General features: G+C 37.1%; 1 protein-coding gene across 1 annotated transcript; it reads right to left on the minus strand.

Moving 5' to 3' along the window:
- Positions 1-1972: 1972 nt before the first annotated feature.
- Icos (inducible T cell costimulator) lies at positions 1973-21859 on the minus strand. Its single transcript, XM_070018791.1, has 5 exons — positions 21726-21859; positions 8221-8556; positions 7334-7440; positions 5438-5522; positions 1973-3842 (listed from the first exon to the last, which is right to left on the minus strand). The coding sequence occupies exons 1-5, from the start codon at positions 21781-21783 to the stop codon at positions 3829-3831; spliced, it is 600 nt and encodes a 199-aa protein (XP_069874892.1). The 5' UTR covers positions 21784-21859; the 3' UTR covers positions 1973-3828.
- Between the last annotated feature and the right edge of the window lie 1524 nt (positions 21860-23383).

The raw sequence follows: 23383 nt of genomic DNA on the forward strand, positions 1-23383 counted from the left end.
AAATACCCAGACAAGGTGGAGAGGTATCCATGGAGTAGAGAAGCCCAGCACAATGCCACAGCCCAACCTTGGCAGAGTGTAACAGGATCAGGCAGCTGCCTGTGAAAAGTCAGAGCCCAGGTGTAAAGAGGAGGGTAGCACATGGAATAGGGTGAAAGTGGACAGGAAGAAAAGAAGAGAGAGGTTTCCTACCAGGAGACTAATGACATGCATAAATATATTTAGAATATAAAATTAGGTTTCTTTTACTATCAGAAGAAAGACAAATGAAAGAAAGCACTCAAACTAGAATGAACCATGCAGTATTGGATTGGATTAATGGCATAGGTGTGAACGCCTTGATTTCTAGACAGACCATGGGTAGATTGTAAATGTGTGCTCATGTATTTGTTGGGGAATGGCCAGACTGGCACCTGAGCTTAGGTCTTTGCAGTGGCTCAGCTGGTGCTATACTGCTTGATCTATGCCTCCAGCCTGGCTTTTTGCTGATTATTTTGGAGACAGAGTCTCATGTACTTTTCTGCCCTGTTATCTTCCAAACTCAGTCTTCCAGATTTCAACCTCCTGAGTAACTAAGATTACAGGCATGAGTTACTAGTGCGCAACTGCATGTGTATTTTTGTATACACACATACACATATGTGTATAAATGTGTGCATTTGTATTTATGTTAAAACATCTATTATCTATCATCTATCTATCTGTGTATCTATCAGCTACCTGTGTCTGTCTGTCTGTCTGTCTGTCTGTCTGTCTGTCTGTCTGTCTGTCTGTCTCTATCTATCTATCTATCTATCTATCTATCTATCTATCTATCTATTTGAATAGGTATATATCCCCATCTCTGTCCACCGACTGGTCCTAGGAGCAAAGAAATCCCAATAGCAATGAGCCTAAACAATGCCTCCGTCTTGATTTCTCAAGTCATTTTTTACTCAAGGAAAACCCAGAATTCATGAAAAAGCATCTGATTCCAGTGCTGGGATAGGGAAAAAGCTGAGGGTGGAGTACCCTGTTCTTCTGGAAAGCAATGACGTACAGAAAGAATGATGGGATTCTAAAGGAGAACCCTAAGACCCAGTTTGATAGTGCTCCTGCTGGCCCAAGATGAAACAAGTCAGCATGAAAACATCTAATGATAGGACCAAACTTATACTCATTGAATATGATGACACCATGATACCATGCAAAGATAGCAAAAGAATAAGTTGAAAAGTAGCAGAAGATTTACAATGTTTCAAAGTACTTTCCCACAATCTGGGTTTATTAACTGTAAAGGGGGGCAGAGTTTCTTTACAATGGAGAAGCTCCATAGACACAACAAACCCAAATTGTGAGCTGCACTATAGGGTGCAATTATAAGAGTGCAATACCGTGTGTTATTCCTGCGGATGATAAATACTCTGATCTTCTTTAATCATAGCGAGATGTCAGATTGACCCAAACAAGGGACAATGTACAAAATAACTGCTTGTAATCTTCATTCACGAAGAACCAAGGCTAAGAAACTGTTCAAACCAAAAGAGTCTATAGACACCAGGAAATTAAGTGCAAAGGAAGGTTCTAAGCAGAATTTTTGACTATTAAATACATTATGGAGGCAAGAGGGAAAAAATCTCCATGCAATCTGAGGATGAGATAGTCACTGTGTACCAAGATCAGCTGATATGGGTGATTGCATGTGCAGCCATGTTGGGCAGTTTTTCTCTTTTTATAGGAAGTGCACACCATTTAGAGGTGATTAGATGTCCATTCAGAAACTCACAGGGAAAGAAGTGTTCATTTAACTGTGCCTTAACTATTTTATGAGGTCGTGGTCATGACCAATTTTACGAAGAAGAATAGATAACAGAAGCAACACTCCCATACAAGGTTCAACATCATGCAAGAACAAGATCAAATTAGCAAATGGTAAGCTAAAGTAATTATTTCCCTGCCCCCAAGAAGACACTGCGAGGTATTTTCAGTTACCTATTATGAAAGGTTTATTTGTTCACTCCTACTGCTATTTAAAACCAACTCCATGGGTGGCGTCTCTCAAACTAGTTTTTATTTCACAGGAATTGTGTCCTTCAATTGTTCATTTTGAAATGTTCAGTATTCAGGATGTCCAGCTTGGGACAGCAAAGCTAGACAGGCCACCATGAAAGCCATCCCCCCCATGCCTACCCCCATCCAGAGAGAAAAACCTCTGCAAAGCCAGCCAGGTCACCCAAGCTAGCTGACCACAGAGACACCATACTTGATTCAAATTACAAGTTCAGTACTGTACTGTACACAACCAGCATTACACATGCTTAACATAAGTATATATCATGATACACCAGGTCTCACTTTTAAAGTAAACAAGGTATGAAGCAGGTAACTGCAAACTTAAGACTACTAAACAATCTCGTTTTCTCATTTTTTTACAAAAAAAAATTGTATACACCTTGGCTATTTCAGAAGCTTGGGATATGTGGACAGAAAATGGAAACAATATTCACCAGCTAAGAATAATCATATTACATATATTTAAGAATCTTTCCAGCCAAATCGTATTCTAAACAAGTCTATCTTAAAAGGCCAGGGCTTGTTTCCAGCCTGGTTTCTGGGAGAGGGAATGTACCCTAACTTCTCTCCAAATCCTAGAAGTACAAATGCAGAGAGATTGCTGATTCTCAGGGTGATTTCAACCTAAAATATCTGGATGATCCTAGTTCAATGCAATCCCTCAGCCTTATAGCTTCAGCCCAGGCTCACCAGGACCATTTGACCTGTTAAGCCCAGAGGTGGCATACCTGAAATTTCGCAACAACCTTCAGGTTGTTCAATGTGTGGGCTAAGTGAGTAATTCATTCTTACCCTGAGGAGAATGCTTGGTGACTAGACACTGTTTTGATTGTTTGCAGTTTTCTAATATACAAAAAAATAGCCAAGCTTGTGATGAATAGCACCATGGAAACATAGACAATGGTAGAAAACAAGATAATAAAACGAAGTTGCTTTTGATTCTAGCTAATGTTTCCTACCACTAATGTCAACCAAGTAAACCATTTTAACTGAATTTGGAGAAATAAGATGTTTTGCAGAGCAAACAGAAATGTTTGTACAGAGAATGTGGGCAAATTATACTCATTAGGAAGTATCTATGTTTGAGCAGCAAAGGAAAAATGTAGACATAGCTCCCTTAAGTAGAGGGGCTGCAGGCTGTTGAGCAGACTTGTAGGAGTAATTTTTAAAGGAAAATTGAAGGCAAGAGAAAGCATCTAAATCCTCTGTGGACTGGTCAATTGGAATTCAGAAACTGGAAGATAGTGTTGTGCAAGTAGTCATCTATTAGTACAGAATAACATACATCTCAGAGAGAAAATGGCTACGATTGTGAAGCATCTCCCTCTACTGTCTGATTTTTAAAGGAATGTTCATCCCCCAGAAAGAAGATGTAGTCTGAAAACAAGGACAGAGCTGGTCCTTGGCTGCCCATTTGCTTGGCAGATGAATACGCCTTGGCAGCCTTTAAATATTTTTGTTGATATGTTTGTTTTACTGGCTGGTGTGTTGCTAGGAGCAGATGTGGAGAGAAAAGATTCTACCCCAATGAGGTCTGTTTGTTGAGCACACATGAGCTGGGTCTTCTCTAAGGCTAATTGCAAGAGGATGTTGGTTTTGAGAGAACTCAGCAATACCGAGGCAGTTGTTGAGATCCTATTGTCTGACAGTCACTGGTCCAGTGAACAAAACACCAGCAGGAGATGCAGGTAGTCCAATCAATGCTCTGTGGTCTAGGTAATGGAATTTCTCAAGTTTGGAGGTAATGGGCCAATAGCTGGATGTTAGAGTTCCAGATTATGAGGTCACATCTGTAACAAAAATTTGACATATATTCTTTAAAAATCTCTCCGTGGGTCACTTCCCTTCAATGAGCCTTTTCATTTTGCCCTGGTACACACACACACACACACACACACACACACACACACACACACACACACACACACACACACACACACACACACACCGCCACTTCCACAGGTACATGCTCCATCTGAACTCATATTCTTTCTGACACCCAACACCAGCTCCTCATTTCCCATGAAGTTTCACCCAACCAACTATTCTATACTTATAGTAGTCATTGTCTAAGTGCTTCCCTTTTAACCAGTCCATCCCTGGTTCTAACTGCTACTCAAGTGGTCCATTCTGCTTGTGCTGACTGCTTTGCTTCTGTCATCTCACTGCTCTTCTGGCATCTGGCTTCCTCTTTAGGCTTAAGAACAGTTTCCTTGTGAGCACAGGGTTCAACTCAGAGAAGGGGAGGTAATACCACCTACAGGCCCCTCCAAACCAGGGGAGATGAAACCAGAGCAATTTTGGGAAGCCTCTACACTTCCAAAAGATGTCCCAGGAGGTCTCACCCTGTGAACCCAGAGCGGATACTTGAGTAATGCACCCTAAGCATCTACTTGCCTGGTTGTCTTGCCTGTTTGACTACCCCCAATCCCAGCTTTCTGGGATCACCTCTCACCTAAATTACTTATACCCAAGTCCTTATCTCAGACTTTGCTTTTAGCAATCCAATTAAGTCAAACTACACTGATATAAGGACAATGAATGAGATAAAATATGCATTTTTCAGTACTAAATCAACAGAATAAATCTCTCTACAAGTGTCAAATCTAGGCTGTTACTGGAAATGCAAAGGAATCACAATATGGGACATCAATTTCTATCATTTAAAACAAAAGAAGAGGTGATGGGCTGAAGATGTATTTTTGGCTCCTTTTTATGCTGTTATTGTATGACAACACAGTCAACATGGGTGTCCCTTAACAAATGAGCAGTGGCAACGATCCAATGACTTCTGTCCCTTTGTCTTCCACCTTACAGCCATGAGATGCATAAGTTTCCACAATGGGCACTTCAAACTTTCTGATGTTCCTCAAATTCCACAGCACCCCATTATAACTCAACAGAACAGATGACTAGGATATTTGAAGCCATCCATGTTTTTAAACTTCCCAAACAGCCTTTACATGGAAATAATTGAGCAGGTTCATCAGGTTCTTCTTCTCATCAGCCTACATCTCTCTCCTTACTCTCAGTCTAATAGTCCCACCTATCCACCTAATCCCCATAATACCTCACTCAATAAATGCCTGTTATGACTTAAAAACCTTTTTCAACAAAGAAGTCTTAGAATCATCCCAATTTTTCAAAATACTGAGTGGAAAATTTTCTTGCTATAGTCATGACCTGTGAATTTTTTGTTTATTTTGAATAGTGATTTACACACATACTGAATGTACTTCAGAGGATAGAAATTCACCTAAGCTTAAAGATTTTTCACATATTCAGATTAAATCTCAGGGACATTTTCCTTTGTTTTAAGAAAACACATCTGGGTTTCACATGAAGAACTCTCTTCCTTATCCAAGTCCCCAAAGTGGAGCTATACCTGCAAGCCGGGGTTTTTTAGCTGTCTTTACTGCCGCCATGTACATGTATTCATTATTAGGGTCATGTGCACTGGATCCATACTTCTGAAAGAAAAAGAAACAGGTTTTGTCTTTAGCTCTTTCCCACCTCCAAGTCTGTTTTTGTTTTGTTTTGTTTTTACTTCTTCCTATCCTTTGTTAAAGTGATATATGACGAAAGTGTAATGATGAGCTTAGGTTCTTCACTATAGACTCTAAGAGAAAAATAGACAAAAGATTTTCAAGTAAAAGAGTCTGTGGTGGAACTTTCTCCATTTTACCTTGATTATCCTACTTCCCTAGTAGACCTGGATTGTGGGTCCTACCTCATTCTCTTTCCTCTTTGCCTCCTTGTCAAAGTCTATAAATCTACAAGTTAACCAAAGGAATAGTAAAAATAATAATAATAATTACACTTGGACATGATTAAACAGCATTAAACAGCACTTTAAGCATTAATACACTGAGAACAAAATAGAATATTCTTAGGAGAGGATCACAATGGCTCAATAGCTATATGCAATGACCATATAAAATGATGCTTATCAAAATGAACAAGAAGAAACAAGATGGAAACAAGAGGTTTTTTATTGTGCTGTTTGCAATTATTTTTTCTTTATTCTCCTTTGGTTTATTCCCTGTGGTCACTGTTTTTTTTTCTGTACACTTTGTCTTGTATATAAGATTTTCTGGGGGCTGGGAAGGTGCCTTCATGGTAAAGTGCTTGCCTTGCATGCATGAGGCCCTGGGTTCAATTCTTCAGCACCACATAAGCAGAAAAAGCCAGAAGTGGTGCTGTGGCTCAAGTGGTAGAGCCTTACCCTTGAGCTGAAGAGCTGAGGGACAGTGCCCAAGCCCAGAGTTTAGGACCCATGACCAAAAAAAAAAAAAAAAGATTTTCTGATATGGGGAAGGGAAAGGGAATCACATAAATGGTGAGACAAAGGGTGAAACAATTCTACAGTGATATTCACTAGATACTATGCTGGAAATGAACTTTACAACTTGAGGGGGAAGGGAGTTAGGAAGGGAAAATGAGAGAAGAGGAGGAAGGAGGTAGTACTGTTCTAAAAGAAATATACTCACTACCTCACTTATGTAACTGCAACCCCTCTGTACATCACTTTTACAATAAAATTTAAATTAAAAATAAAAGTCTAGACTAGCACAGACACACATCCTGCCTGACCCAGTACCAGAGGGGCATACATATGACTACTTGCATACTCACAAAATATGCAGAATGATTTAAGGTTTTTGATTGAACACCTGTGACACAAACAACTAAAACAATTGTTCCACAGAGAAATTTTTATGTCACTATTGTTTTACTGTTCTGAACAGCTTTTCAGCAGTTTCTTTCAACATTAAGGAGTCTAAAAACATATCATGTAAAGAAGTTGGTGATTTCTACTGCTGGTACCTTCTAAGACTTTTTACTGCTTTTCTTAATATAACAATTAAATGACATGCAAAGCTAATTATTGTCATCTTTTCCCTGACTTTTGGGTAGGTTGTGTTCAACTAAGCACAATTCACCTCTAATAATTTTCTTAAAAATCAGAGGTATTTATTTTTATATTTTTAACCTCCTTGTTGAAAATCTGTCTCCCTTTGCCCCTAGTTTTCTACCTATTTTTTTAAAATAATAGTAGTGTAAACATATCTCTGTAAGCCATGTAGTCCTTTTTGGAATGAATTATCTATGAAATAAGCAAATAAACAAGCCCCATTCTAAGTTATTAGTTTCATCAGTAGTACATCTTAGAGAAAGGGAATTGTCTACTTGTTCAAATTGCTCTGACAAGAGTCATGTGCATTTTTTGATGAGTCAGAAAATAGGAAAATTGATGAAAGAAAAAATACAAACTGCTCACCTTTTTTGTAAACCAAAATATAAATATGCATACAAAGATGCATACTGCAACAAAAGCTGCACATCCTATAGGTAACCAGAACTTCAGCTGGCAACAAAGCTGCGATTCTGGGTTAGGGAAAAAAATCGGTACATTAATGTAAAAATCTGAGGACCAAATCTCTTCTTTCATGCTGCATTGTAGATTCCTTCATAATATTTAAAGGACCTGTTTAACCAAGTAAAGCTTTTCTTCATTACAGTGATGAAATCCAGTGAAGGTTAATACCCTCCCTCCAGTGATACAGCAAAACGCTAGACCTTAAAAGATCATTTAAGGATGTTTACAACTATGGTTAATAGAAAAAGCCTTTCTCTATTTTTACAAAATATAGAAAATGTATTGGTATAAACCAGTCATTATTTTTATTTCCTAATTAACAAAGATAAGTGTTTTTATTGACTTTTCTGCCTAGGTTGGCTTCAAATTCTAATTCTCAGATCTCAGCCTCTTGAATAGATAGGATTATAGACATGAGCTACCAGTACCTTGACAAAAAAATATTATTTTTTCACCTCATTTTATTCCACAAACCCAACACAAAGATACTGTATAACTTAGGAGTATGGAGACAGTAGCAACTAAGCTACAATCTGGATATTTTAAAGTAACATGACCTTATTCTAGCTCAACAGTCTTATGTGGTTAAATTGTATGTTAGCAATAATAAAAATCAATTATTACTGTATTAATAAATCATCATTTGTGTATTTCATTTTAAATGATCCTGTCAACTACATCTAAGTAAATTCAAACATGAAAGGTGCCATTTATTTGTTTTCATTAGGGAGAAAGTTGTCAAAATATGTATGTATTCTAAGGCCCCAAGGATGAAAACAATGTCTTACCGTGAATATGCAAATATTCACCACTAATAATCTTTATTTGAAAAGGAGGAGGATCAAAAATTGACAACTTGCAGAAGTAATAGCCATGAGAGCTATGCAAGTTATTTAGGAAAAAAACGACACTATTGTTCGCTAACTGAGGTTGGCAGGACTTCAGATTCTCAGTGGATATGATGGGTCCACTTCCCTTGGTCTTCGAGAGATAACAGAGTGTTTGCTCCCCTTTCTGTAGTTGCATTTTAAACTGTTGGACAGTCTCAGAGAATTTGCACAAAATTTGTACTCCTCCATTGTGGAATGTAAACATCTCTTCCTTGGCAGAATCATTGATTCCTCCTGGATAAAAAGAAAGCAAACAAAGAAAAAGTGACACTTTATGATATGCTATTCTATTTATTACACTTAAGTATAAAAGTAATTTCTTCTTTGCATAAAGTCTATTGCACCAAAGTGAAAGAACTTCCCATCCAAACACATAAAAATGGAACATGACAAAAGATGAGGTTGCATTCTAGAAAAAAAAGTAAACCTACCCAGAAATGTACTTGTCTTACATGATATTATGTATCAAATAGCATATTTGAATAGTATGAGTCAAAAAGATTTAGTCTCTACCCTCTTCCACAATGGGGACAGATGGCTAACAAAAGAATGTGTAATGATGCACCATACTTTATGCTAGGAATGGAATAGTGTGTGGTAACGATGGGATGGATTATAATTTTCATTGGAAGACCAGAAAATGCCCTTTCAAAAAGTGACTTTTAAAATTTCAATTCAAGTATAAATATCACTTAGCTAAATAAGGAATAATTTGGAGGAATATGTTTAAGAATGGAAGAGAAAATCCTAAAAAAATATGACTGGAGTTAAAAGGAATGATTCTATGAAAATAGATATTTACATTAGACTATGGTTTGATAATGCTTAAACAGTATTAGTATGTTTTCTGTGAACCTGCTTCACAGATGACTGAATCAAAACTGATGATAATGGTAAAGCCCTAGATTTTTGCTTGCCTTTTGTGCTTTTTAAATGAAGTGTGCACTCATGGGAACTAGGATTGTTTTTTGCTACATGGAAATCACAGGAGGAAGATACTAAGATAGAAAAGCCTGGTGACAGATTCTGAGCTACTAGTTTAGCAATTCAAATTGCTCCTTCTTTTTTCCTCTTTTATTCTTTTTATTTATGACAGCTTAATATTGAAATTGTTGGAGGAAATTATTAAATTTTCAAATCTCTCTTTTTTCTTGAGATTAAATAAGCATGAAGAATTTCTAGGAAACATATTCAGTCCTTCAGTGAAGTAGAAACAATGCTTTGCATTTTTGCTCTTTATCTTCCATGTATATTCTTTTTTCAAATAGCAAACGTATTCTTTTTTCACTATTTTTAATGGTATATGTCAACACTCCATTATTTTTATAATTATCTTTGTTTTAACCATGCTAGAGATTTCACACAGGGCTTTGAATGTACTCGACAAGTATTCTACCATTGAGCTACATGCCAGCCGGATAATTACCCTTCTTTCATACTATCCACAGGACTTCCATATTAATCCATGATAATGTATTTAAATTAATCCACTAATTATATATTGTGGTTATGTTCAGTATTTTCAACCTTTTGAAGTAGCACGGTATTTGATCAAAATGTTTAAACATTACTATAACAGTATATCCTGCCTTGCTGTGTTCTTAAAGAAGTGCTCTAATTATTACATTGACTAGCAGCATGAAGGAGGACCCATTTGTCCACATCTCTGCTTTTATTTTCTTAACTTCACTTAATATTTGTTACAATTACTTGTATTTTATTTAAATTTTTTATCTTAAGTAAGTATACAAAGGAGGTGTCACTTAACAAAGCAGTTTATGAATATAATGCATTTTAATCAGTGTCCACTGCCTTCAACATTCTCACCCCCTCTTACTTATTTGACCCTCCCCATCCTTTACTCTTCTTAATTCTGTGATATATGCAGTGAATTCTTGACTGCATTCTCTCCTCTTTTTCCTCTTCATTCTTCTTCCCGTCTCCCCTTACCCCCACCTGTCTCCCGTATGTATCAATTACCTGGTACTGATTTTGTTGGGCTTTGACCTATTTTTTTCTAAAAAACTATACTATTTCAGATCTCCATAGAGTATACTATTCTTTAGTTAATTCATTTGTGAGCACTTGCATGCCACCAATGTGTTTACTAATAGATTTATAGAGATGTGTTTTTCTTAATATTGCTAGGCTTTCATTAAATTTTGTATATTCCTAGGGAACTGATTTTTAGATGGGGGATTTGATTGCAAAAACAAACACTTCAGTTTCTAATTGTAGTTGTATAAATTATTCAAAAAGAAAACCAAGTACTAAACAAATGTCTAAAAGTAATATTAAAAGGATTAAATAGTTGACCCCCGCCCCAAGAAGGGAAATTGCCAAGTTAAAAAACTGACACAGAACCCAGAACCTAGAACCCAGAGAGATAAGTAGAATTTAGAAGCTACTTTTTGTTCTAGAGCATTCATTGTTCTTCCAGGCTCAAACTTTTGTCTTTATATTTTATCTCCCAGATTCTGCAAGGTAAATAATCTAGTGGAAAGCATTCTCCTTGATAAGCTTTGTTTCCCAAGATTACATCCTTGGAGTACATTTAAACCAGAAGTAATCTGACCTTTGTGCAGATTATTAGACACATTAATATCACTTTGGGTGACTCTGGACTGCTTCACATTTTTTAATACTCCAAATATGCAAAGGAAAATGATGCTAGTTTTATCTTTTGCACCGGCAATTTTCTTGGGGACTTGTTTTTCTGAAGTGCATTATGTTGCATTGATGCTACTTGATGCTCCTGTGTCTAACTCTGCTGAGGAAGATAAGACTGGTTCTCAGTTCCTTTGGACATGTTTAGAGCAAATTTCCCAGAGACTTTAGAGTGACAGAAAGTAAACCACAAAGAGATCCTGGAGCAAAAGTGTCTGGGGCTGGCCGTTGTGTACACAAAATAAGCAAGAAGCATTCTCTTCTTCTTAGGGTTATTTTGTCAGCACTTTCTCCATTTTGAGCACACCCAGGGACCTAAAACCCAACACAAGGTGACATGTAATGGTGGGAACACAATGCCTTGATTCTCAAGGAAATCAGGTGCCACTTGCATTGTGAGACAAAGCAAAAGAAAATTATCTTGAAGTACTTTCCAGCACTTATTTTCTGTGGATTAAGGATGAGATTTCTAACAACCAAGATGAATAAAACTTAGCCCTTAGAGGAGTTCCTTGAAGAAGAAGCCAACTTTCCATTATCTTCTCTTCTGATCGGATATCCCCACCCCCAAGAAAAATCAGGAAATGTTTAAATAAAGGAGACTATCTTTCTTGCCCACAAAAGTATTTAGGAAGGTGAAGAAGGATTGAGTTTTGCTTGTCTGACAGTGCTGAGTGTGTGCCATTGAAATCAGTGGGCAGCTCCAATGTGTCATTTTTAGTGGACACTCTAAATTATTCAGTTTCAATTATTGTGATAATCTAAAATCTATCTGAGTCCTATTTTTTATTATTAAATGTAGGATGAGAAGGCTCAAGCTTTCATATATCTAATGTTTCATTTTCCTCTAAGAAAAAATTGACAACTCTAAGTCTACAATTTCAATATTTTCAGCCATGATAGCTAATCAATTCCCTCAAGATTGTATTGGCACTCAAAGACCTGATATGCTGACCTAGCAATTCTCCTTAGCCTTTGGTAGCATTCAGAAAAAAAATCAGAAAGAGAATATCCCTAATGAAAATGATTGCCAATTAATAGACAAGTTAGGGGAAATCTGAATACATTAATGTCTTACAATGATAGAAGAGTCTAAACTCTTTTCTCCACTCCCTTTGGATGTTCTTATCTCCAAGTCTAATATTAAACCTGGAATACTGTATGGAACCATTAGGATTTAAACCCGCTGTCTGTTTTGAGTGGTAGTATGTCAAATCTGTTTAGTTAATTCCATTGCTGTACAAGCAGCTACAAATTTTGAATGTTCCCCTCATCAGTCTTTTGTTGTTTCTGTTTCTTCTTTTCTCTCACACTTATCTTTTCTTCACCTAGTATAAAAACATTACATTATATTTTAAATATTATAATAACTATTATAGGTGTATATTATACAACAATTATATATAGCATAAATATTATAAAATCTTGTTTCAAAATATCTCCTCTCCCATTGTCTTTGATATAGTCATTACTTTTCCATACATGCACAATAGACTAATAATGTTTTCAAAATTAGAATCAGAATTTTATGCCAAGTTTTTTAAGTCTTTAGATTTTGCAAAGATAAGAGCATGTCTCTCTTAGAAGTCTGATGATAAAATCTCTGGAGGAAGATTATCCCCCAGAGAACTGCACCATGGTTCAGAAAAGTCTATTTGCAAGTTGGTTCTTTTAAGTATCTTAACTATTTTCATTTCTCAATATAAAATAATCTGGCTAATAGGTTTAGCTTATCAATTTACAAGTAAATACTTTGGGTGGTGTACAAGTGTATATAAGTGCATTTATTGGAATACAGTAGATTTAAGGGAGAACTCAAATTGTGTAATTCTTTAGAAGGACAAAATCAAAGTTTAGCAAAACAAAACACTGTGAAGTGGGTACCCAACGGGGTAGAGTGAGGTCAAGGAAGAAGGAATCAACAAATGCAGAGGAGAAGAAGAAGGGAATGCAGTCAAGAATCTGATGTATATCCTCTAAAATCAAGAAGAGTGAGGGAAGAGGTGGGTAGGGAAAGGATGAAATGAGAATGTTGAAAGGAATGACATTGATCAAGATCTATTGTATTCATAAACTACTTTGTTAAATGGCAACTTCTTTGTACAACTACTTAAAGATAATAAATATATATACATTAAAAACAGAAAAAAAGAAAATAATCTGGCTAGATTTCCTTGCAGACAGTTGCATTATTCCTGGTTAAAATATTCTTTGGAGAAAAGTTTAGAGAATACTTATGACATGGGGGGAAGGAGGGGAGGTGCAAAACGGATCAACAGCGTGACTTTATTCTCTTTACCTCAGACATTTAACCACAAAAGTCTCTGAATGATAGAAAGATAAGATCTCCTGAGTCTGCAGTTATTGATAGTGCTTATTAAACACATTTTCTATAATCAAACAATGATAAGCCCTAGCTTAGCACAGCATGAGAATGTGGCATGAGAGCTGACGTTCTAATAATTATAATGCTTACATTAGATTTTTAGTGACATTTGATCTTTTACTAAGAAATTCTGGCATTGCTAAAAATGTGCTTCCAACAACTTTTTCACCCTCCATCAGAATAATTCATTTTCTCATGAGGCAGCTAGCTAATACTTTTAGAATCTTGGCCAGTAGATTATTAAATATGTAGCATCTCTATACTTTAATTATGACTGAAAGTCATCTGGGACTTCAAGAAGTGATAGAGCCTAAAGATGTAGGGGGGATCGGTAAAAAAAACTCCATCCAATTTAAATTCCAAACATTTAGAAGAAAGAATGTCAAAAATGTGAAAAAAGGAAGATAAAGCCAAAAAATAACAAAAAAGAATACACACACACACACACACGCATGCGTGCGCGTGCGCGCGCGCACACACACACACACACACACACACACACACACGCACATGAGCGTGAATTCCCTTTTACTCTCCAAGGAACTCTCGAAGGCATACAAAACAACCCTTGGTTCTCTAAATGTGTACAATAAGAAAATGGAGGGTTCATTTTCTCTTGGTTAGAAGTGTATTTTCTTTGTGAAAAATAGAGACTCCCAGAGGTGTTACAAAAGTCTTCAGCAATATTCACCAAGTAATTAATTTGCAAATAAGATACTTTGTTAGTTATTCCACTGCCACTGATTTAAAATCTTCCGATTAGGGAAATCACAGATTAAGTGAACCTAGGAGGGAGGGAGAGAGGGTTTAATCCATATTCTTTTTTTATTAATAAGGTTTTTTTATTGTGAAAATACCGTACAGAGGGGTTACAATTACATGGGCAAGGTAATGAGTACATTTCTTATCAAGCATTGTTGCCTCCTTTGTTTCCCCTTACCATCCCTAATACACACATTGCTCTCTATTTCTTAGTTGCCGGGCACAGCTCTATGGACACATGAATGAGAGGTTTGCTGTGTTAATTCATTTATATCTTCAGCTCTAGTTTTAATCATAGAAACCTGTTTTGGTTTTTAATCTACAGCTTGGCCCATCAGTCTTTTTTTTCTAATTCCTCTCTGTATATCTCTCTGGATATACTCTTAACACATGAAGTGCAACATTTCCAAACTGAATTCAATGTTCACTCATAATTTAAGGAGTCACTAGACTGGAACTAGGGCCCTCAGTCTTCCTTTCTCCCTCTCCCTGACTTTCCTCATCAAATTGGTCATTAAGTACAGTTGACTTCAGCTCCTAGATACATCTTGAGTTCCATCTTTTGTCTCTATTCCCATTGCTAAGCCAGGTCTTTTTCCTGTCTACCTCAACTATAGAACCAGCTTCTTCCTGACATCAGGTTCTTCCTTCCATATACTTCCTCCAGGCTGCTCCCAAAATTGGGTTTCTGAAAAGCCTTACAGTTACCTGTTTTAAGGGCTCCCTGTTGCGTATAAGGTAAAAATCCAGTCACTTTGGCATGACACAAAATACTTTCACAATCCTTCAAACCACACTGATGTTTTTGACCATTCTTTTCACTTCAGTACTTCTGTTCTCGCAAACTAAGCATCCTCTTTGTCTGATAGAAACTTTCATTCTCTCTTTAAGAGTCATTTTTAAATGTCAACTCCTCTCCTTTAGGTATTCCTGGGATTCCCCCAGGGTCCTAACTTTACCCTCTTAACAGTACTTTGCTCCAATTGGCACATTCATGATTCAAGTAATACTGGGTCATAATTATTCTTGTCTTATTCATTTAGCCAAGATTGCTATATTGGTAAGGACTGCACCATAGTTGTCTAAATAACCTCAAGATCTGGAACTGTTACATTAGAAACTCAACAATATTTTTTTGTTTTGGAGGGTTTGGGTTTTTTGTTGGTGATGGTGGTGGTGGTCATGGGGCTTGAACTCTGGGCCTGGGAGCTATCTCTGAGCTCTTCAGCTCAAGGATAGCGCTCTATCACTTGAGCCACAGAGCCACTTCCAGTTTTCTGGTGTTTTTATTAGATATAAGAGTCTCCCAGGGCTGGGAAGGTGGCTCAGTGGTAGAGTGCTTGCCTTGCATGCATGAGGCTCTGGGTTCGATTCCTCAGCACCACATAAGCAGAAAAAAGCTGGAAGTGGCGCTGTGGCTCAAGTGGTAGAGCGCTATCATTGAGCTGAAGAGCTGAGGGATAGCACCCACGCCCAGAGTTTAAGCCCTACAACTGGACCCAAAAAATAAACAAATAAATAAGAGTCTCCCAGACTTTCCTGCCTGGGCTGGCTTTGAACCATGACCCTCAGATCTCAGCCTCCTGAGTAGCTAGGATTATAGGTGTGAGCCACCAGTGCCCAGTTAAACAGTATTTTTAATGGATAAATAAAGGAACATGGAAACTATGTATGACATTGGAAAATGCCCTTAGAATGAGCCTAGGAGAGGAGCCTAGGAGAGCAATAAGAAAAGTTGAACAAGAGGTACCATTTGCTAAGTGCTAGGAAATACTTATTTCCCAGTTCACAGGCAAAGACTGAAACTGAATGATGCCAGATAATTCTTAGAACCCCAATAGCTTTCAGGAGTTTCCACATAATAAGTATTTAGTGCTTCTTATGTATAGGGTACTATGTTAAGTATACTGTAGGAAGTATATCACTTTCTTCTCATAACCACCTTTTAAGTCCTTGTGTTTTGAGAAAGGGAAACTTAGGCTGGAGTAACTGGTCCAAAGTAATAAAGCAATATGCAGTAGAACCATAATTTGAACCTACATAAATATGATCCCAGAGGCTACATAGCTGAATGAATCTCTTTGCCCAATAATTTAGACCAGCTTCTCATTTTAAAGAAAGTAAATCTTTATATCTAAAAGGATGTGCTATGAAATAAGACATTTTTAACATTAAACTAAAGATAGTGCTTTTCAGATATGTCTTCTCTTTCAAAGTATATTGGGCATATTTTTGCCACAAATACAGGAGGAGTTTTAAACACACGTGTTCCATGATTGAAAGGGTTATATCCTACAGGCAAAAATATAAAATCATTTCTTTGATATGCAATTGTGTGTGCTTCACACTAATTTCTGTAGCTATTTATTCATTAACCATTGTGCATTAAGCTTCTCCATGTACTGAAACTTGAAAACAGTCTGAGTCCTTGCCTTGGCAGTGTCAATTCCCAGTGATTGTGTTGTAACTTTTCTGCCTGCAGAAATGGATTCATGTAGATAAGAAACTTCCACTACAATTAAATGAGTGCAATCAAACACTTCCATGGAATTTTTTTCATTAGCAGTGGATAGTACAAAATAAAAAGACCTTTCATTATGAGTTCAGCAAACACTTGAGTTGTTAATCAATAAATGGATTCCTCAAGCTCATCCCAATTTATTCTGAGAATAAGGAGACATAAATTGTAGCTTTTGCTCACTTTACATCTGTATTTTTAAATAAGTTTTTATTGTGAAAATACTGTACAGAGGGGTTACAGTTACATGAGCAGAGTAATGAGTACATTTCTTATCAAGTATTTTTTAAGTCAAGCGAGGCTATAGATCTTAATGGGAGTAAAGCTGGGATGAGAAATTGGATCTTCCCAACAACTCATTTTGTTTCATCCAAGAAGTGGGAATATGCTCCTGCTAATTTAGACACTTTCACATTCCTTTTAATCTAAAATAGTTGTTAACAAGTAACCCAAGTTACAAGCACCATTTATTTTACTAAAGATGAGAGAGGCAGGGATTTAACTTCTTACATGAGAATAATAAACATCTCTAGAAAGCTGGAGGGAAAGTAGAAGAAAAGATATGACTAAGTAAATACAAATAAAGATAAAGCTTGAGTCTGTAGATCAAAAAGGCCCAATGAAAACACACAAAGAAACAGAGTTGTATGCTAGTGGGATTTCTAGATTCCAATATTAAAATGAATGGCTTTTAATACTACAGAATTGTAGAAAGTTGTTGCTGTTGTTGTTTAAGTTACTAATTTAAAAAAAATGAGAACTCCTCACTCATTATCCTCATGAAATCCTCAAAACCAGCAGATACTAGATGAAAACTACTCAGAGGTAAAACAGCAGTCCAAAGCGGGTGACATCGATCAAGAGGCACTGTGTTCTTAAACTGCTCTGTTTAATGGTAACTCCTTTGTACAACTACTTAAAAAAATAAAGATACATTTAAAAATAAAAAATTAGTAGTCCAAGAGGAATCCCAGTCCCAGGAAAGCTATCAGCCACCTAGCAGGGTTAAATAAAGACAGCTTCACCTGTGCTGAGATTCAAGGAGCCAGATGGGTCTGAAGACCACAACAACTGGCTCAAAACAGAGGTTATAAGACAGATGCCAATGTCCTGAATGATGCTGTCATGGAAGAGAGGTGATGTAAGTATCAAGGAAAAAGTCATTTTAAATCATTTGCACAAAACCCAGACATGGGACGGGGATTCTCAATGCAGCTGGGCAGGAGGGTGGGGGGGGGGGTTGGGGAGGACATTAAGCTGGAAATGGGAAGGAAAAAACACTTCTAAGTTCTGATGTCAGTGCAGGGGCAGAGAGCAAAGCACACCAGGTGAGGGGATCCTCATATTTATTTCACTACAAGAATAAATCAATAGGACTGAGATGTTGTACAGTGGGAGACCATTTGCCTAGCATATGCAATGCCATGGGTTCAATCCCCACACTCACAAAAAAAGAATAAATATTAAATGTTCAATTATAATCCTCTGCATATGACTATGACTTAGTAAATTAAGAACTCTAGGCAACCTTCCAAATTTTACTAGAGGAAAAGAGTTAAGAAGAAATTTCATCGTGTGAACAAAATGTCAAGAAAGGAGAAGGAGGAAAAGGAGAAAGTGGGGGGGGGGAAGGAAGAAGAAGAAAAGATGTCACAACAAAGAAAAATAAATGTCTATATTGCAGGAATAAAATCAAGAAAAATTAGTGGTAATCAATATTGAAGGAACAAAATCAAGTTTGCTACGTCGAGGAGAACTACCTTCAATTCATCCATCAAAAATAATGAGAGGGATGAGTGGAGAATGTTGAAAGGAGTGACATTAATCAAGATGCATTGTATTAATGAACTGCTTTGTTTAATGACAACTCCTTTGTACAACTACTTAAAATGTTTGTTTTAAAGATTGGCAATTTGGGACATTTTTATTTCTTTTTTCAATACAGCATGAATACTGAAAGGGGTAATTCCAGGGCATCACTGAATCCCGAGATTAATCAGATCCACAGACTTCTCTTCCAGCTCTGTGGGTAGATCCATGTCAAGTGGCTGTTTGTCCAGCGGGGGCAGGATTCAGGAATGGCTGCTTCCATCAGCCCCAATGAAACAACAAGGCTCTGAGAAGTGCCCTCCCAGCTTCCAGAACAAACACTGCATAGGATTCATGCATGGCTCAGGCACCCTCTGCCCTCCACTGTTCCCACTCATCTGTGTTCACCATATTACTCTCAGAATAGTCTTTCTACAAGAAAGTAGTCTTTCTTTCAGCAGACCACCCACCAGGGCATCATGCTTGTAAGGCCTAAGAAGCCCTTCCAAATGCAGTTAGAGGTTCACGTTTCTTCCAGATTCTTCTACAAGGCAAAATTTCTTACCCTTCCAGAACTATTCAAAGCCTTCATTGAGTTTTGCATTGAGATATGTATCAAAAACTGAGAATATCAAGATTCCCAACCTTCATAATTGGCCAACCCAACAACAAAGTTGGTCAGAAGTTCTCTCCCATCATAAGATTCATCTTATAAATCTGCTCCTTCAATAGAGTTTAGAAAGATGTTGAAGTCAAATACACTAGGATTATAACCCTGGTTCCACCATTAGCTACTATGTAATGATCACTTAGCTTTTTGTGGACTGATTCCTTCTTCAAAAAAAGAGTGAAGGCAAAGCCTACATCTTCAAGGCATGACAAAATCTACAAAGTTGTGAAAACTTAAAAATATAATACAGAGGCCAGGTATGGTGATGCATGCTTTCTTCAATCCTAGCTACTCAGGAGATGGAGACAAGAGGGTCATGGTTTAAAGCCAGCCCAAGCAATAGTTATCAAGCCCTATTTCAAAAACAAACTGGGCATGATGGCATATGTCTGTGGTCCCAACTACTCAGCAAGTAGAGGTAAGACAATCATGGTTCCAAGCCAGACTGGCCAAAGTTATCACAAGACCCTATCTGAAAAACAAACTATATACAGAAGCTCTAGGGGTGTAGCTTAAGAGGGAGAGCACATGTAATTATGATGTCCTAAATTCAACTTTGCATTAGAAAGTACAAGTGCTTATTTTGCTTGAATTTAGCTCTTTGGGCTTATTGTTGTTTCCTTAATGGGACATACTGGGCCTATGCAGCATAGTATTATTTTACATATGGTGACTGCTATTTCCTCTATTACCACTCATGCCCCCAGTCCTGACGCCTAATTGACTGGAAAGCAGAACACCACATAACTTAGTTTTCTGTGAGGTGAGAACGATCCTTGCTCTTATTCATTTGGAATCTCAGATAAATATTATTCCAGAAGTATGATTTATTTATCAGTTTGGCAACCTATAATGATGCTTTCTAAGTCTGGATCCATCCTTCTACAGAAATAACAGCAACTCTGACTCAAATATCTTGAGTAGGACATACTAAACCCTGCCATGATTTGTACAAATGTTCTCAGAAGAAAATTCAAAATCTTTCCAGTGTAAGTAGTCTAGCCTCTGTTTTCCTTTCCAGACTCATCTTCCCTGTCCCTCTTTTCCTCCCTTCCTGGGCTATCTCTCTCTCCCAGTCCTCTTGCCTTACTTCTTTCTTTCCTGACATGAAAAAAGTGTGCTTTGTGTTTACTTTTTCCATACCATAGGATTTTCTTCCCACGTTTATTCTATTCTCTCCCCATTGATTCCTCCTTCAAATGTCTAGTGTCAGTTCCAAAGGAAAGTCTTCAATAAAACCTGTTCTCCAACCACAGCTACACACACTTACCCCATCTGGTCAGGTTCCCTGGTATATTCTCTTATATAGCTGACTTTTTCATCCATATTTATCACAAGTTTATGAGACTGCTTACTTTATTCCCTAGCCTTCAGTTTGTTTCAGAAGAGCAGAAGGTGCCTGGTGCTACTCATAGTTGCACATATAGCAGCTAACACATTGCCTTCTGTGTGGCAAGGATCCTGTGCTGCATGAATGGACGGACAAGCGAGTCAGAAGATGAATGAGTGGATGAATTTCTATTCCAGTGTTATTCATAGGCCACCCTGGCTGCTAAAGGACTTCATGAGGAGGCAGAAAAGGCATCATTAACAAGGAGGCAGCCCAGAATGACTCTTAGGATTGATTCTAAATATAACCTCATTTCTCTTTTTCTTTAAGTAACTTGGAGACAGCACAAGATCAAACACTGGTTTTTATCCAATTTTAGTTTTGACATTTTTTGGAGAAGAAACCAATGTTTACTCCTGGAAAATACATTTCTAGATAGGAATATACCTACCAGAACTTCTGCCTCTACATTTTCTATTAATGGAACTTCCCCCATTTAACTTCACTTCATTTATCCCAGTCTCAAGAACAAGACTCAGAGTAAAGAGAAAAGAAAAATAATACAAAAATGTGTTGAGTAAGACGCATCAGAAACACACATAGTAACTTATAGGTACCCTTGCTTAAACAATTCATACAGATTCTGACATATACCATCCAAGACAAAGAATAAAAGATTGTAGAATGATTTTTAATATAGGAATAGAGGAGTATTTTTAATCGTATACTCCTCCTTGTCCTTTTGAGGAAACCTGACACCTAATATTAATAAAACCCCAATGGCAACCTATACATTTCAAACAATGTATCATCCAGGAAAGAATTAAATCAAAATCCTTTTTTTGAAACCATTCCATTTCATTTTCTTCCATAGAATTCCCAGCCCAAATGTCAGAGCTATTTGATTTTCATTCTGTTGACAAAAGTCAGTTTGTCTTTCATCTTTTGCTGAGAATAGGAAGCTATTCTTCTATTTTATCCACCGGCAGATAACTCCAAGCGGGCAAATTTAAAATTTAATGGTCTTTGAACATATTTGTTCATGTTAAAATACACTATCAAAGACAGCAAGGCAGGCTCAATCATCCATGGTGACATGGACGACAGAGTGCCCTTCACCAGGTGCTTGGACTATTCTGAACTTGTTTCCTGTTTTTAAAACACAAGACTCTCTTTTTGTTTGGTGTCTACTTTCTCTATTTTTTCTGCATGCTGACAATTACAACATAATAAAAAATAAAGTAGAAGATATGTCACTTACCTGCTAGGACTTCAATTTGGAAGCAGAAGACAAAGAAATACCAGAGGTCTGATCTCATGTTTGCCAGAAACAGATGCAGCCCTCTCCTGTGTGTTCAAGAATAATGATGCGCTCGTGTTCATTGTTGTTTGTCTCTGTTTGCTGGAAAGGAAGTGGGTTTTGTGGGAGTTGTTGCAGTGTCATACTCCCATCAAGCACAGGGGTTGTCTCTTCATTGATGCCAGTAGCTACAGGGGAGGCATTCTGCTTATAGGAATGAAGTGATGATCCATAGATTATTGATATGGTCATGAAGGCAAATGAAAACTTCACCTGTATCCTGGTTTCAACAAAACAGTCCCTTCTCTTTAGAAGCACTTTGGTGCCAAAGTACCTCTGGATCAATAATTCTGGGGAATGACAGGATGGACAAATAACCACATAGTGCATACGCCACATTGCTATCTTATAGAATGTTTGCTCCACAGATGGCAAAGTCTTTGAACAGGACAAGAAATCCATGAAAGTATTGAGGAAATTGAAGAAATCTGAAAGGGCAATGTCACAGGAATGTTATTTACAGTGGAGGTGTGGTTCAAGTGGTAGACTACCAACCTTAAGCAAAAACAACTAAGGGACAATGTCCAGGCCAAGTTCAAGCCCCAACACTAACACACACACACACACACACACACACACACACACACACACACACACACACACACACACACACACACACACACACACACACATACGTGAATATTTACATGGCATCTATTGTAGATTTTATTTTCCAAATGAGGTTAATTTTAAGCTACTTAAAGCCTGCTTCATATTACAACAGTGTAAAAACTAGGGATTCTGAACCAATAAACTCCAATGAAAGTGAAATAATTGAAACGCTTGTCATGGTCCCTCTCTCCCTGCAGGGAGAGAAAGTAGACAGTAATGACAGCAATAATACATACATAAATAATTATATGTTTATGTACTTACATGCTTTATATGAAGCTTAACTTAATGTAAATTGCAGGTAAAATTAAATGTAGAATAATTCATAATATATTCAACATCTAGAAAATATATTAAAATGCTAATATATTTATGAGTTTACTAATTTATATTGTGGTTTTACACACGTTTACATGGGTTATTACTTGTGTATATATATTTATTTCTAGTGTTATATTTTACATAAATTTAACTCTTAAGTCTTTTAACCACTCTGTGGTAAGAGTCCCACCAATCACCCCATTTTGCAAATGAGAAAAACTAAGGCCCAGAGAGGTCATAGAACATCACCAAACCCAAGCCATACCATTGGTGAGCACTCTCAATATTGGACTCTGGGCTTGAGTCCTCAGTTTTTCGTTTGTTTTGGTTTCCATTTTCGTTTCTTCTATTGCATCTTAAACAGATTCATAAACGGCAGGAGTACAAATACAGATACTTAGATACATCAACAATTCCCAAGATTACTCGATTCCTGGTACTTTATTTCACTGAACTTTGACTTTGCTTTTCTAAGGAGTAACACTATTTGAGATCTCCCTTGAGTCTACTGAATTTCACTTGATTCATTTATATATGCTTACATATCACCTGCAGAGTATGTACTTATATGTTCGTGAGCTAACTCTAGCTTCCACATATAAGAGAAAACATACCCTTTGTCTCTC

This window comes from Dipodomys merriami, unplaced genomic scaffold (assembly GCF_024711535.1).
Source record: "Dipodomys merriami isolate MVZ:Mamm:240054 unplaced genomic scaffold, mDipMer1.0.p SCAF_1, whole genome shotgun sequence".
Lineage (NCBI taxonomy): Eukaryota > Metazoa > Chordata > Mammalia > Rodentia > Heteromyidae > Dipodomys > Dipodomys merriami.

Excerpts from the sequence above, each read along its gene's own strand:
- Icos (XM_070018791.1), bottom strand. The coding sequence starts at position 21,783 with ATGAGATCAGACCTCTGGTATTTCTTTGTCTTCTGCTTCCAAATTGAA. Across the intron at positions 8,557-21,725 it reads CCAAATTGAAGTCCTAGCAG|GAGGAATCAATGATTCTGCC; the intron begins GTAAGTGACATA and ends CTTTTTATCCAG. Across the intron at positions 5,523-7,333 it reads TATTTTGGTTTACAAAAAAG|AAGTATGGATCCAGTGCACA; the intron begins GTGAGCAGTTTG and ends TTTTTCTTTCAG.